Below are 14568 nucleotides of genomic sequence, written 5' to 3'. Positions count from 1 at the left end.
GATGCCCTTGAACAACTGCACACAAAGGGCATTCTTGAACTCCTCTACCTTTCCCCACTCTGACCACCCCTACTTTTTGTCTCATCTCCCAATTCGAAATTCTTCATTGACCTAGATAATTGTCTTTTCTGACTCCAGAATGGGGGGGGGGTTTATTTTTTATGCTAGAATGAAGCATATTCTAGAAAAATAAATAGAGAATAAGAAATTCTAATAATAAGACAATAAGTCACTGGTATCCTTAAGTGTATAGCTTAACAGTCCTATCATTAGCTCTTGCTCACATCGAGAAGGGCTGTTCCTGTTTCTGACAGAAAGGAGAGACCTTCCTGGTTTAAAAAAATTTTTTTTGAATGTTAATTTTTGAGAGAGAGAGAGCAAGAGCGAGTGGGGGAGGGGTGGAGAGAGGGAGAGGAGACACAGAATCTGAAGCAGGCTCCAGGCTCTGCACTGTCAGCACAGAGCCTGACGCGGGGCTCGGATCCATGAACCGTGAGATCATGACTTGAGCCAAAGTTGGACACCCAACCAACTGAGCCACCTAGGCAACCCTGTGCTTTCACTTTCTTAATGGTGTCCTTTGAAACATAAAAGCTTCTAGTTTTGTTTAAGTTTATGCTCATTCTTTCTCATTCATTCCTTGAACTCCTGTCTATTGGGCATTGCTATATGCCAGTCATTGCGCCAGGTGCCCTGAATGCAGCTCTGCCCTCTAGTGAGTTACCTCAAATCTGGCTTGTTAGGTTTTTCTTATTCATAACTAGGGTGCTAGGTTACTGGGCAGGATACTCTGCTTTAGGTGAAGTTAGGGTAAATGTGCTGATCCAAGTCAGATGGAAATGTTTTTAGGACTAACGATTATAAAGCATTCAATTTGTGAGTAAAGCAATAGTTCAGCAAGTATTTGGGTTCTGAGGAGTTCTAGGGCTCACCTATGCTATAATTTAGGGGGAACAAGTGGCTTCCAGTCCTAAATTTATAGGAACAAAATTACTAGCATTCTTACCCATAACCTTATTGTAGACATTGTCAGTTTTTTCTGCATCTTCTACTTGGCAGATGTTGAATGCATGTTGTCATGTACTGAATTATGAACTGGGAAATATTGGTTAGAGTATCATACAAAAATCTTTACATAATCTAGTACATTGAAAATAGGACAAAGATATCTTTAATAAGACATATAAACTGAACTTGTTGTGAAACCACACCTGTTGATAATTGACTTTTTCTTCAGGTAAAAGATGCCTCCTTTCTGCAGCATATGTGGACAGCCACAAATGGGAAGCAAGAGAAAAAGAACATTGTCACCTTGGTAGGTACCTATTAGGCTGTTATATAGGTCAAGTCAATCACTCTATATTTACCATCATGTTCATATATTTATGAAATGATGCTCTTATGATCCCATTCAGATAAGCACATTTTAAGTCTTAAAAAGAATTAGACTGTAACTTCACACATGGCAAAATCATTTTTGCTCTCCTGCAGATTTCTTTTTAATTTTTGCCTTGATGATTAGTGTCCCTAAATTATGTAAATGACTCTTTCTTGTTTTTTGCCCACTTTTGTCATATAGTTAGTTACCATGCAGCTTGTCTCTGTTTTACATTATCTGCAGAGAAAAATATTTTTTATATTTTCATCCTTTTTTATTGTTATTTCTTAACTTGTGGTCTTCAGAGTTGTTTCTGACTCTTTTCTATTTTATTTATTTCCCTTTCCCTGTTCTTTAGGTCATATTACACAGATAGCAGCCTTTCTTTTCTAAAATAACAAAGCCTGGAGAAAATCAGTGATCATATGAGCACTTTGTAGAAATATAAATACTTCATATATGTAATATATATTATGTGTAACATCAATAGAACATTAATAAAGTCAGACAGTTAAAAAAGGGAGGGGGCACCTGGGTGGCTCAGTCATTCAAGCACCCAACTCTTGATTTTGGCTTAGTTCACAACCTCATGGTTTGTGGCATTGAGCCCTGTGCTTGGGATTCTCTCTCTCCCTCTCTCTCTGCCCCTCCCCTGCTTGCTATGTCTCAAAATAAATCAATAAACTTAAAAAAAATAATAAAGTCAGACAATTGGTGATAGTTTTGTGGGATTGATTTAATATTTTGTCAGTTCCAGTGCCGATCTAATTTTCTCACTCAGATTTCTTTGTCTGCTTTTTTGGGCTTATGTTAAAGAATAAAGTCCCCCTCTGTTTATGGATTCTTCTCATAACAGGGGTCTGGGGGAGACACTGTTTTGTAGCTGTGTGCAGTGGCTAGCTTAGGAAAGAGGTAGGGGTTGCAAATAACTCATTTTCTCCCCTGATGTTGTTATTGCAAGAGCAGAGTTGGTTTCTGTGTCCTGGAATGGGTGTATAGACAGGGACTAACCAAGGCAGAGCTGTGGAGAATCTGAAGGTGAGCCACTATGTACTTGCATTGAAATGTAGAAATCAGATAGAAATGCAAATGGATATAGATGTGGTTGGTATACTGGCAAACTCCAATACCAGGAGCGGCATTATCATGAGCGACACAGGTTTATTCACAAAATGGTGAACAACTCTTGGAAAAGTTCTGAACAAAGCAAACTGCTTTCTTCAGTTTACATGGTAGTTGCGTCTATGAAAAAATTCAGCTTATTTTCAAATTACGCCCCCAAAAGTACTTTGTGTTTATATGTAAAATGGAGTTGTTAATTATCAATAGGTTGCCTTTTTTTTAATCGTGTAATTGTCTGCCATGTCCTATATGCCATGGTATGTGGGGCAAATATTTTAACTTTTTATTTGCAAATTTTAAACTTACAAAAAGTTGTAAGAGTAATACAAAAAGCATCTATAGTCTCTGCCTAGATTCACCAGGTGTCATCATTTTGACCCTTTTGTTTTGCTTTCTCATTTATCTACAGTCACACTTTTTTTTTTTTTTTTTTTTTAACCCATTTGGGAGTTTGTGGCATATACTATTGCCTTTAAACTGACTGCTTTGGTGTAGACTACCCGACGTTTCTTAAGAAGCGAGTCCCTTTTTTTAATAGAATATTCTTCTTTTGGGGTTTGTTTTATATTTCTTCATAATTAGATTCAAAAGGCTCCCCGGCCAGAATATTGTCAGGGATATTGTGTCCTTTTCAGGACTTCTCATCTGGAGACACCTGATGTCCCTCTGCCCTCACTGCTGAGGTCAACTTTGATCATCCAGTCAAATGTGTCTGATCTTTCCACCGTAGAGTTACTGTTTATCTCCCTTGTGACTAATGGGCAATTTGTGGGGAGATACTTTAATATCATGCCAGTGTCCTGCTGCTTATCAAGAGTTTCCCCCTAAGATTTAGTATCCATTCAGCTTCTTGTCTGAATCAATCTTTAATATAATGTTTGCAAAACAATGGTTTTCCAATTCTATTAATACCTCCACATTTCATGATTAGTACTCAGTATTCTAATGTAAGCAGGAGCCCTCCCTTTTCTCCCATTTCTTTCTTTCTCTGTTTATTATCAGTATGGTCTTGTGGGTTGTGGATTCCTCTTTTACTTTTAATGATTCATTACCATCCTTGTATTTTAGTGGTCAAATTGTTTCAGAGTTGGCTGGTAGAAGCCATTTCAACCTGAGTCCCAATGTTCCATCCTGTATCTTCCTGCTCTATCCCTGGAATCAATTATTTCTCCAAGGAGTCCTACTTCCTTTTAACAAGGAATGGTGTTAGAAACCAAGATCTGTGCACTACTTGTCCTCTTGCTACTATGGGATTTTTGCTTCTTGGTCTATTCAGTAGATAGAGCTAGGAAAAATAAAGGTACGTATACACATAAACACATGCACATACATGCATATAAGCTTACATGTACATACATTACAAATAATTAATTCATGCTAAAACCTCCAATTCCAGTTCATACCCAGAGGGTTCTTCCTTGCCTTCCTCTAGTCCATATTTGTATCAGCCTTCTATACTGAAAACTCTGGCCCCCAACAGGGACAGTGTTTTAATGTGTTGTACAGTCTCTGCGTTGCAGGTTATCTAATTTTCTTGTCTGCTGATGACTCACTACTCCCTGTAGTCATTGTGAGAGTCAAAAAAAAAAAAAAATACCCCCATATTTCTTTAGAAAATGGGCATTTATGCCATCTGGGGCCAATAGTGCTCTTTTTGGGAACAACCATTCCAATGATGAAACCAACATGGACTCCATGAATTATATTGCAAGGTTGTTATGATATGCCAGGAAAGCTATTCAGCTATTAACACTTTCCTAGGTACGAAGGGAAATTTAGAAAAGACAATTGTATTTGGTGCCTTGGTATAGGATGTAGTAAGCCCTGTGTATTAGGGGACAAAATTATGGAACCTTTGTCATAGATTCCTGAATAAGCAGAAGCTATTTGCCAGAGAATGAGAATTATAAGTCTGCAACAAATGTAGGTAATTGTCTTCTCTCTCTTAAGATTAGTATACTTGGAAAGTAGTAACGGCTACCATTTACTGAATGGTACTCTGCCTAGAATATCCTCTGTACGTCTTGGATCCCTATCCAGTCAGAATTGATTTTTTTCCTCACCCTGTATTCTTGCAGCACTTTGTGTCTTTGTTGTGTCGTTTGATGTGGTGAAAAGTCTTCACTTCGAGGACACATCTGGATGTGAGCCCAAGCTCTGACAGCTTTCAGAAACTGTTACTTAACCCATGTTCTTGTTGCCATAAATTAGGGAGGATTATAAAGCCTGCTTCAGTTAACACTCTGACATATAATAGGTGCTCCCGAAATAGGTGAAATGAATGAATCCCTAGCCTCTTGATTCTACACTGTATAAAAGATTAGGCCATGAAGTGAGATAGGGTTTTAAAACTCCAACTGCTCTAAAGGAAAAGAGGCTATCTGAGACAGTATTTTTTTTCTTTCTACGTAACAAAATGTAATTAAAACTTTCGCGCATGTTTTCCCTAACTCTTGAGCGTTTGGGTTGAGATGTGGGTCCTCAGAATTGAGGCACTGCGCCCAGGGCTGCATCCCGAGGATCGTACAGTAGGTGGCAGCGCCGCCTCTGCGGAGACCGCCGCGCAGCCTTTGGAACTGGGCATTTGGGTGCGGACCTTTCGGGAAGCCTCCTCCGTACGTGCGTGCACGCGCGCGCGGAGTCCTGCCCTTAGCATGTGGAGCGCTGTGATTGGGCGCTGGGACCTGGTGCGGGCTCGTTGATTGGGGGAGGGAGGAGGGGCGATATGAGGCATTTACTCCGCGCGTCTTCATTGGAGGGCGTGGGGTGGAGTGGAGCTGGGTGGGAGAGGTAAGGTTCCTGGGTGGGTGTAGGGCTTTGGCTTCCATCTGCTTACGTGATTTCGCCTCCACGCGGGTTACTTGCGGATGAGAGATGTTCGGTGCTTGCTCTGACGGGCGTGAGGCTCTGGTGCCTCCTGTTCAGTCTCAGTGGCTTTCTATTAGAGCCTTGGGGGCGCCCTAATGGGGATCTGTCCAGCCCCGGTAGGAGGGTAATTTATTACTACGGAGGTCTTGATTAAAACCGCGGGTGCTATTTGGTACCTACACTGCAGTTTAGGGATCAAGCAGGGTATGAATGCAAGTCAGGTGTTGTGGCAAAAGAGTCGAAAGGCAGCCTTCATTCGTTACTAGTTCTGTGCTGAGCACTTAAGACGCACCATCCCATTTAATGCACTCAACAGCCAGCTAATGCAGCTGCTGCTTATAGATGAGGAAACTGAGGCCATATTTTGACATTTACTTGAGCCCATTTCCTTTATGCTGAAAAATAGTTTTCTCGGTGATATCTGTAGTAGTGTCTTCCCTCGCACTGAACAGTGGATTTCTTGCTTTAAAAAAAAATACATTTTGGGGCGCCTGGGTGGCTCAGTCGGTTAAGCCTCCGACCTTGGCCCAGTTCGTGAGTTCGAGCCCCGCGTGGGGGCTCTCTCCTGACAAGCTCGGAGCCCGGAGCCTGCTTTGGATTCTGTGTGTGTGTGTGTCTCTCTCTCTCTCTCTGCCTCTCCCCTGCTCACACTGTCTCTCTCTCAAAAAGTAAATAAATAAATAAACATTAAAAGTTAAAAAATACCTTTTGGTTGCAGTATAATGTATACTGAAAAAGTCCATAAATCATAATGTTTACATTGCTATACTATCACAAGGTGGACAAACCTATGTAAGAAATAAAACATTCCTTCCCCTCAAGAAGTCCTAATACTGGCTCCCATTAGCAGCTCATGGCTAATATTTACTTCATCTCTAATTCTGATTGTACCATGCTGATCCTTTGGTTTATTTTGAGGCAAATCCCAGATAGTATCTAATTTCATCCATAAATATTTTAATATATGTCTCAAATATAAGGGTACTTTTAATACCACTATCACACTTAAATTTTTAATAATTATTTAAATGTGAAAGACACAGTGTTCAAATTACCCTGATAATTTCATAAATCTTTTTAATGGTTTGGTTGAATCAGTATGCAGATAAGGTCCATACAGTGCAATTCATTATATCCTCCCCTTCTCTTGCCTCTTTTAAAATCTTTTTTATAGAAATATATAGAAGTAGAGAGGTTGGTATAATGAACCTCCGGAGTACTGTCGCTCGGTACAACTGCTTCAGCAGTTGTCAATTCCTTCTAGACTTGTTTCATTAATCCCCTTTCCCATGACCTGATTACTTTTTAACATTTGTTAGCAGATCATTTTATGTGTATTTTCACATGTACCTCTAAAAGATAAGGATTTTTTAAAAATACAATTGTAATACCATTCTCATTTTAAAAAATTAGTCATTCCTTAACATCATTCGATGTGCCATCAATGTTTACATTTCCCCAAATGTCTTATACGTTTCTTTTTAATTTATAGTTTGTTGAAATGGGCCCAGGTAAGGTTCATACACTGTAATGTGTTGAGATGTCTTTCAATTAAATATTTTTTAATCTATAAGTTTCTTTTTCTTGCTGTTATTTGTTGAGGAAAACAGGTCTTTTGTTCCCACATTCTGGATTTGCTGTTTTCATTCTTTTGGTGGTGTTTAACATGTTCTTCTACCTTCCATTTGTCTGCTAAAGCTGGTAGTTAGAGTTGGACACTTGATCAGATTTAGGTTTTTTGTTTTTTTGTTTTTCTTTTGGCATGAATATAAGTGTTGTTTACTTTTGTCAAGAGGCACACAGCATTTGTTTATGTTAAAGGCCTCTGTGATGTTAAAGGCCAGTCATGACTATTGCTTATATCTACTCTTTTATTACGAGCTGCAAAATGTTACCATTTTAATTCTATTGTTTCTTATTTATTATCCAGAAAATGTCTTAGAAGAATTCTCTTTCATCAGCAGTTTAGTTATCTCTTTCATCAGCAGTACAGTTTGTATGAAAGAGGCAGCTTTCAAAATCATGGGTTGACCTCCTGCCATCCTCCAAAAATTATCACTGGTGATAGATTTTTTTAAATATCAGTATGAACTCATGGATTTAAGTATTCCACACATTTTAACCCATTCCAGTTGATATTTTTATTGAAAGGGCCTTACTTTTACCAACTGAGCTTCAGAGAACCCTAGGGGTTCTTGGGCTTTCCATTTCAAGTCAGAAGATTACAGTTTTAAACTGTTTTCTGTACTGGGCTTGCCTTTGGTTAAAATAAACACTGAATTAAAGCATCGCCTCTGAAATTCCTCCACTAACCATGCAGATCTATTGAGGAGGTAGAAGGTGCAAGTTAACAGCATTAACCAGTGAGCAGCTTTTGAATTACAGACTAGGGTCCACAGTGAATGGGACTAAGGAGAAACCCTTTTTGGCAAACTGATAGGGTGCCAGTAGGAGGGAAGGCCTGATGGGGAAGCTCCCTGCTTTCTATGAGAAAAAGTTCTCTGGCTTGCATCACCTTGCTAGGGGTAAGGGCCCTGGTGATGAGCTGAATTGGATTTCTGAGCCCTACTGAATTAAATGTTTTATTTCTGATTTTTCAGTTTATAAGTAATTATAAAGTAAGGGATACCTTTAGGTTTTCAGCACTTTTTTTTTTTTTTTTTAAGAACTCCCTTTCGGAATCAAAGAAGTATATACACCACTGACTCGTTTGAATTAGGGTGAAGCAAAGCACTGTGGTCCTCTCTTACAAACATTTCTCTCATTAGCTGAGGTTTAGTTTTGCTGTGTCATTTCAGCTGTGGAGGCCTTTGGCTTGTTGCAGTGATTTTTCAAACCTTGCTCTTGAAGCCTGACATTTTCTGAAACCAGCTTTCCTAATCTTTCAGTTCCATATCATCCTCCGTTAGTCTCTTTTTCTTAGTATATATGCGTATAAAGCTTGCCTTTAGATTTTTCCTTTATTGAAACTGTTTGTTTTAAAGCTTCTGGTGACAGACAAATGGATACATGAAAATCTAAACATCTACATTCAGAATGGTTTCTAGGTGTTTCCTACTCCCTCCTTCCTTCTTTCGCTTCTGTACATATGTCATGTGTGCCTGTATTTGCTTTTTAATACTGGAAACAGAAACATAGCTTCATATTCTATGTTCTGATCACTTCTAGGAGGTAACAACAATAATTTGTATCTAGTTTATTATGTAAATTCAATGAGGTACACAGATTTTTTTTTTTTAATGTATTCTCAAGTTAGTTAACGTACAGTATAGTCTTGGCTTCAGGAGTTAGAATCCAGTGATACATCACTTATCTATAACAATCAGTGCTTATCCCAACAAGTGTCCTCCTTAATGCCCTTCACCCATTTTTCCCAAGGTACACAGATCTTCTTAAGCCCAGAAAGAGTTTAGTGTTTACTGATGAACAGTCATGTACAGTCACATAGAAATCATAAAAAACCAAAACCATCTAATAATTTCTCACCTAAAACTGTCATATATATGAATTTTTAAAAAATATTTTATTTAGGTGTTTTATTTTCCACCTTTTTCCAGAAATAGAATTCAGTTTAATATCATCTTTGAACTTAAGAGCAATATTGAAGATGTGTTTTGTGTTCTCTCCATGGCAGTTCTCAAACATAATTCACTCTAGTTCTTGTGAGGTTGCATTGCAATCTCTTGGGGTCTTTTGTTTAAAAATTGGTATTTCCGTGGTCTCACTTCAGGCCTACAGAATTAAAATCGCTCTCTGGGTGTGAAGCATAGGAATCTGAAGTTTTAAAGTTCTTTTTTTTTTTTTTAGGTTTATTTATTTCGAGAGAGAGAAAAAAAATGCAAGTTGGAGAGGGGCAGCGACAGAGAGAGAGAGAGAGAGAGAGACAGAGAGAGAGAGAATGAATCCCATGCTGATAGCTTGGAGCCCTAAGTGGGTCTCCATCTCACAAACCAGTGAGATCATGACCTAAGCCAAAATCAGGAGTTGGTCACTTAATTCAGGTGCCCCTGAAATTTTAGAGTTTTAAAATCCTGCACGTGATTCAAATCCTCAACCGGGTTTGTGAACAAGTACCCTCCTATACTTGGAATCATGCAGGATCCTTAAATAAAATCTTTTATGACCTTAAATCATCAATGGTATTGTTTTCTTCAGATAAGAACATTTTATACTAGTATACATTTCATTTCTTGGACATACTTTCACATTGTCTATACAGCTTTAAGTTTCGTTAAATGAAGATGCATTTTCCCATATGGCTTTTGTGGACCTCAGCTGTCTGCTGCAGTCCTGAGGAGCTGAATGACAGGGAAGAAGACATCTTCTGTCGCACATTTTTTTGAACAAAACCTGGGCATTTGTGGGCCCCTCACTGAAACACGAAGTGTTTTTTTGGCTGTTGAAGTCCGTGGTCCAGAAGCCTATGGCGCTGGCCCTCTGTAGGCCACAGCTGCTCCAACTTTCCTGGCCATCTCTGCTCTGTGCAGTTTTCTGCCTCATTCATCACGCCAACACTATCGTGTAAGGTGATTGGTCACATAGAATATTTAGCAGCAAACCCCTCTCTGACTTATAATATGCAAATGTTATTCATCTGATGCTTGCTATGCAGCTGTTGCTTTTTTGAGGCCCCAACCAATTTCACTTGACTGAAGAAGATGTCTTGGTGTGAAGGATTAAAATGGAATCTTGAGTTACCACGCTACAGAAGCCAACTCAATCCAACGTATATCAAAAAGATTTGGTACCATGAGACTGCTGTTTAATATCCCTTTCTGAGCAAGTAGGTTTAACAATAGTAATATGCCTTAATGTGAAGAGGTTTTAGAGACCTCCATGTGTGTGTGTTTTAATAGTCTTTAATTACCTGGTGTCAATCCCTTTAAGGTAGTTGTAAGAAAAGTAATTACTTTTACATTATATCAGGTTTTTAGGGTTTTGTGTTGCTTTCCCCCAGTAGCTACTGAGTCGTTGAGAGCATTACTCCAGGGAAAGGAAAGAGGAAAAAAAATGGCTAAATGCACAGCAATAGGTCTTCAAGAATTACTTGTTGATTGATTACCTCTGCTTCTTCTAAGTGTAAAAGACAGAAAATACAAAAAACAAACACAGACTAGCTTATGTAGGCATTTGTAGGTCATAGAAAATATTTTGGATTTTATTCCAAGTATGATAGAAAGCTGTTGGCTGGTTGAGAAGAGAAAATGACAGTATTTGATTTATCTTTTTTTAAAAGTCTTGCTCAGACTGCTGTGTAGAGGTTAGATTGTAAGTGGGGGGGGGCAATAGTTAACATGACTAGTCGGGAGGTGTGAGATTAGCAGTGGTAGTAGGAAAAAATACATATTTATATTTATGTTTCAAATCTAGAGCCTTTAGTACTTGTTGACAGTTGGTTATACAGTGAAAAAGAATGAGGTTGAGGAAGACACCTAGGTTTTTGACCTGAATAAGCCAGTAGATGTAATAGCTGTTTACTGAGATGCGAAAAGCAAGTTTGAGGGAAAGGTTGTAGAATTAAGAGGACCTGCCATGTTTAGATACCTGTTAGGCATCCAAATGGAGATGTCACCTCTGCTGTTGGAAACACAAGTCTGAAGTTACAGGCAGAAAGAAGTCAGGGTAGGCATATATACGTGGAATAAATAATCCGTAGATGATATTAAAGCTTGGGAGGGCATGAGATCACCCAGGGACTGAGAAGATGGTGAAAAGTCTACCACTGAGACTTAGGCACTCCAGCATTTAGAAGTCAATAAGAGGAGATTTTGCAAAGGAACCCAAGAAAGTGAAGAAAGAGTACAGAATGGTCAACTATGTTAACATGCTAGTGAGAGGTCAAGTAAGATGTGGATGAAATATTAACCGTTGGATTTAACACTGTGGAGGTGGTCTTTGGTGTTAGTGGAATAATGGAAACTAAAACCTGATTTGAATGAGTTCAAGAGAGAAAGGACCTAAGGAAGTAGTAATAGTTGTGTCAGGGATGACTGATTTGAGAACTCTTGCTGCTGAGGGGTACAGAGCAACGGAGAAGTTATCTGGAAGGAGATAGGAGGTTAAGGGAGGTTTTTGTCATTTTGGTTTGATAAAGTTCATCCTTTGTTAAAAAATAGAAGGCAGAGTATATGTGCATAGATGCTGGTAGCTTGGAGACCTGGTGGGAGGAGGATGAAGTTCTGTTGATTGCTTCTATTTTATACTCAGGGAAAGAAGACACAAAACCATGAGCTCAAGGGAGGAAAGAAGGGGAAAGAACATATTGTAACTTTGAGAAGCAATGAGAAGGTGTGAAATAATTCTTTTGAGAGTATGTTGCTTGGTGTTTCAGATCTTTTTAGACTCTGAGATAACAATGTAATCTCAGGAATGCCAAGTATTTCTGTGGATATTCTGCTCAAAGCAACCAGAATAGGAATTAGTTCAGGCCAAAAATTACTAAACGTAGTCAGAATGCCTCTCAGATTTGTTCAGAAAATGTGTAAAAGTCATTTCATAAATTCCAATCTTTAAATTTTTGAAGAGCTAATACAGCTAGCTACCTGGTTCAAAATGCAAAAAGAATAAATGTGTAAGCAACGAAGGATCTCCTTTCTTTGGTTCCCTACTATGTAATTCCTTTCCCTGGAAAGTGTCAGTGATAACACTTTCTTCTATCTCCTTCCAGAGGTACTTTATTGATCCACTGTTTAAAAGCTAACTATATGGTCAAGGGCATGGGTGGCTCAGAGGGTTAAGCGTCTGACGTCAGCTCAGGTCATGATCTCGCGGTTTGTGAGTTCAAGCCCCGTGTCGGGCTTGTGCTGACAGCTCACAGCCTGGAGCCTGTTTCAGATTCTGTGTCTCCCTCTCTCTCTGCCCCTTCCTGGCTTATGTGCTCTCTATCTCTCTCTCTTAAAAATAAATAAACGTTAAAAAAATTAAAAAGCTAAATATATGGTAGGATTTTAAAAATAATCCTTACTCCAGTTAAGTAAACCATTTTTAAAATATTACTAATATTCCTTCATCCTTTCTAATTTATACAAAAATGATTTATAAAAAGAGCAAGAAAGAGCATCTGTTTTAATAATGACTTCACAATGTTGGCAGCCATCTGGTAGGAGTTGTTATCTGTTAGATTTTTCTTAAGAAATATGTGTATTTGACAACGTTCTTTTTCCTTCTTTGTCTTCACAGCTGATCTAGCATCTTTAATGGATAAAACATATGAGAGAAAGCTGCCTGTTAGTTCTTTAACAATATCACGGGTAAGAAAACTTAAACATCTATATTTTCAAAGGAGGAGGATGAGAGGCCCTTTATTTAAATGAAGCTGTGTAAATAAAGGCTACCTTTCATAGGAAATACTCTTGCATAGTAGGGTATGTTTTTGTAGTTACTAATAGATATTTTGTGGTAAAGTAGCAAATTTCTATAACTGAAATAAAAAGTAATAAATTTACCAGACTCTGATGTCAGTGATCATTGTTGTGTATCTGATTTGAATTTTTCTAGGATATGATATTCTGTTCTATGATACTATGATTTTTTATGTTGATACACCCTTCAAAGTTGTAGTATTTCACTTGTTAATATTGGAAGTGATTTTGATATTTGAGAAAGTCTATAAAAGAATGGATATTACTGTTTAATACTGCAGTGCGGTGGAGCAGAGGATAATATTAGGCTGAAAATCAGGAATGGTAATTGATAGTAACTGTTACTGAACACTTTCTATACCAGCTATTGTACTAGCTTCTTAATGTACATTACCTCTATTAATTCATATAATGGCCGTATGAGATAAGCACTGTTAACTGCATTTTATATGTAAGACTCAGACTGGTTGATAACTTACTCAGGTACACACAGTTCACAAATAGAAAAATTGAGCTTCAAACCCAAATCTCTGTGACATCAAAGTCTTTCTCTGTTTCCTCCCTCAAGTAGATCTGATCTTTTCTTTATCATGAATTCATTTTGTGACATTAGGCAATTGAGCCCCTCTCAATTTCCTCATTTCCACTGTGGGATCAGTAGTATCTCCCCACAGGGCTGGTATGCTAAAATGAGATCTTAATTGTGAAAATTCTTTGTAGAAATTAATGGCACCATAAAATTCAGGATGTTTTTAAATTTACATGAGGAAAAGTAAAGAAACCCTTATCCTTTTTAGTCTCAGTCTTTTCTTTCTGCCTCTTGATATTTTCCTTTTAGTAGGGAAGCAGTTTTAACTAGGTCATAACCTAAATTGTGTAGCCTCAATTTTCAGAGGGGGACTGAAAAGCCATTGCTCATCTCTTACATGATGGATAAGATTTCTGTATGCCATAATACCTGATACTTGTTTAAGCAGCACTTGAGAGCTTAAAGAGCTTTCACGTACATTTTCTCACTGGAGTCTCACACTCTTCAGTGTAGGTGCCCTTATTCTTTTAATGCAGATGGACCAGCTAAGTTCCGGAGTGGCTGTACCATCTGTCTTTGCCACACAGCAAACACTCACTCAGGAGAATGAGTTCTCAACTTTAAGTCCTGTGTTTGAATTGTGTTTTATCTGCTCCTTAATGAGATTTCTAAATAAAATCCTTAAGTCCTAGACATTTTTAGAAAGCCTCTCCGCTTTTGCTCTTTTTCTTCATAAAGTTTCAGTTTTAGGCACAACATGCATTTTGTCCTACTCCATCCTTTTTGCCTGTGTCTCCTATAGGATAGAATACATCCTTGGAATAATTATTTTTGTTTGTTTCTTTACTTTGGAGTTAGGAGCATACACAAGGATTTTATGGTTCAAAGGAAGACTTTGTTGGTGGAAGGATCACAGGTTGACTGGTTCATAGCAGGGTCAGAGTAGGAAAAATGGTCGTAAGGCTACATTTTCTAAATTTAGATTTTCATCTCTTGGGCCATATTTTTTCAGCCATTAGAGTCTTTCTCCTTTCACCTACCTGTTCTCATGTTTGGAGTTTGGAACATAGAGAAAATATCAAAGGGAAATATTGATAACTAATTATAAACATAGTAGGAGGAGCTCTCTCGTTCTGGGCAAGTTTCATGTTTGGTTTTCAAACAGTTTTTCTTATCAAGGTTGATCTACACACAGAAAAACAGAAGGCTTTGTGTGTTCTTTGCATTAGCACAAAAGGGTTTCAAGAATGGAGCCGTACCATGGGAACAGTGTTCGAATAAAATGGATGTCCTATCTTTTAAAAAAAATT

At 38.2% G+C, this 14568-nt stretch overlaps 1 protein-coding gene across 1 annotated transcript in view; it reads left to right on the top strand.

Moving 5' to 3' along the window:
* The window catches only part of MRPS27 (mitochondrial ribosomal protein S27), an 87502-nt gene that overhangs the window by 3973 nt on the left and 68961 nt on the right, over positions 1–14568 (top strand). Inside the window, exons 2-3 of the mRNA XM_047087812.1 lie at positions 1238–1315; positions 12548–12618. Of these exons, the coding sequence (XP_046943768.1) occupies positions 1238–1315; positions 12548–12618 (149 nt within the window). The remainder of the gene's footprint in view (positions 1–1237; positions 1316–12547; positions 12619–14568) is intronic.

This window comes from Lynx rufus, unplaced genomic scaffold, assembly GCF_022079265.1.
Source record: "Lynx rufus isolate CCGP_SWC_20201006 ecotype Redwood Valley unplaced genomic scaffold, mLynRuf1.p SCAF_1, whole genome shotgun sequence".
Classification (NCBI taxonomy): domain Eukaryota; kingdom Metazoa; phylum Chordata; class Mammalia; order Carnivora; family Felidae; genus Lynx; species Lynx rufus.
This window is presented reverse-complemented; position numbering and strand designations above follow the sequence as displayed.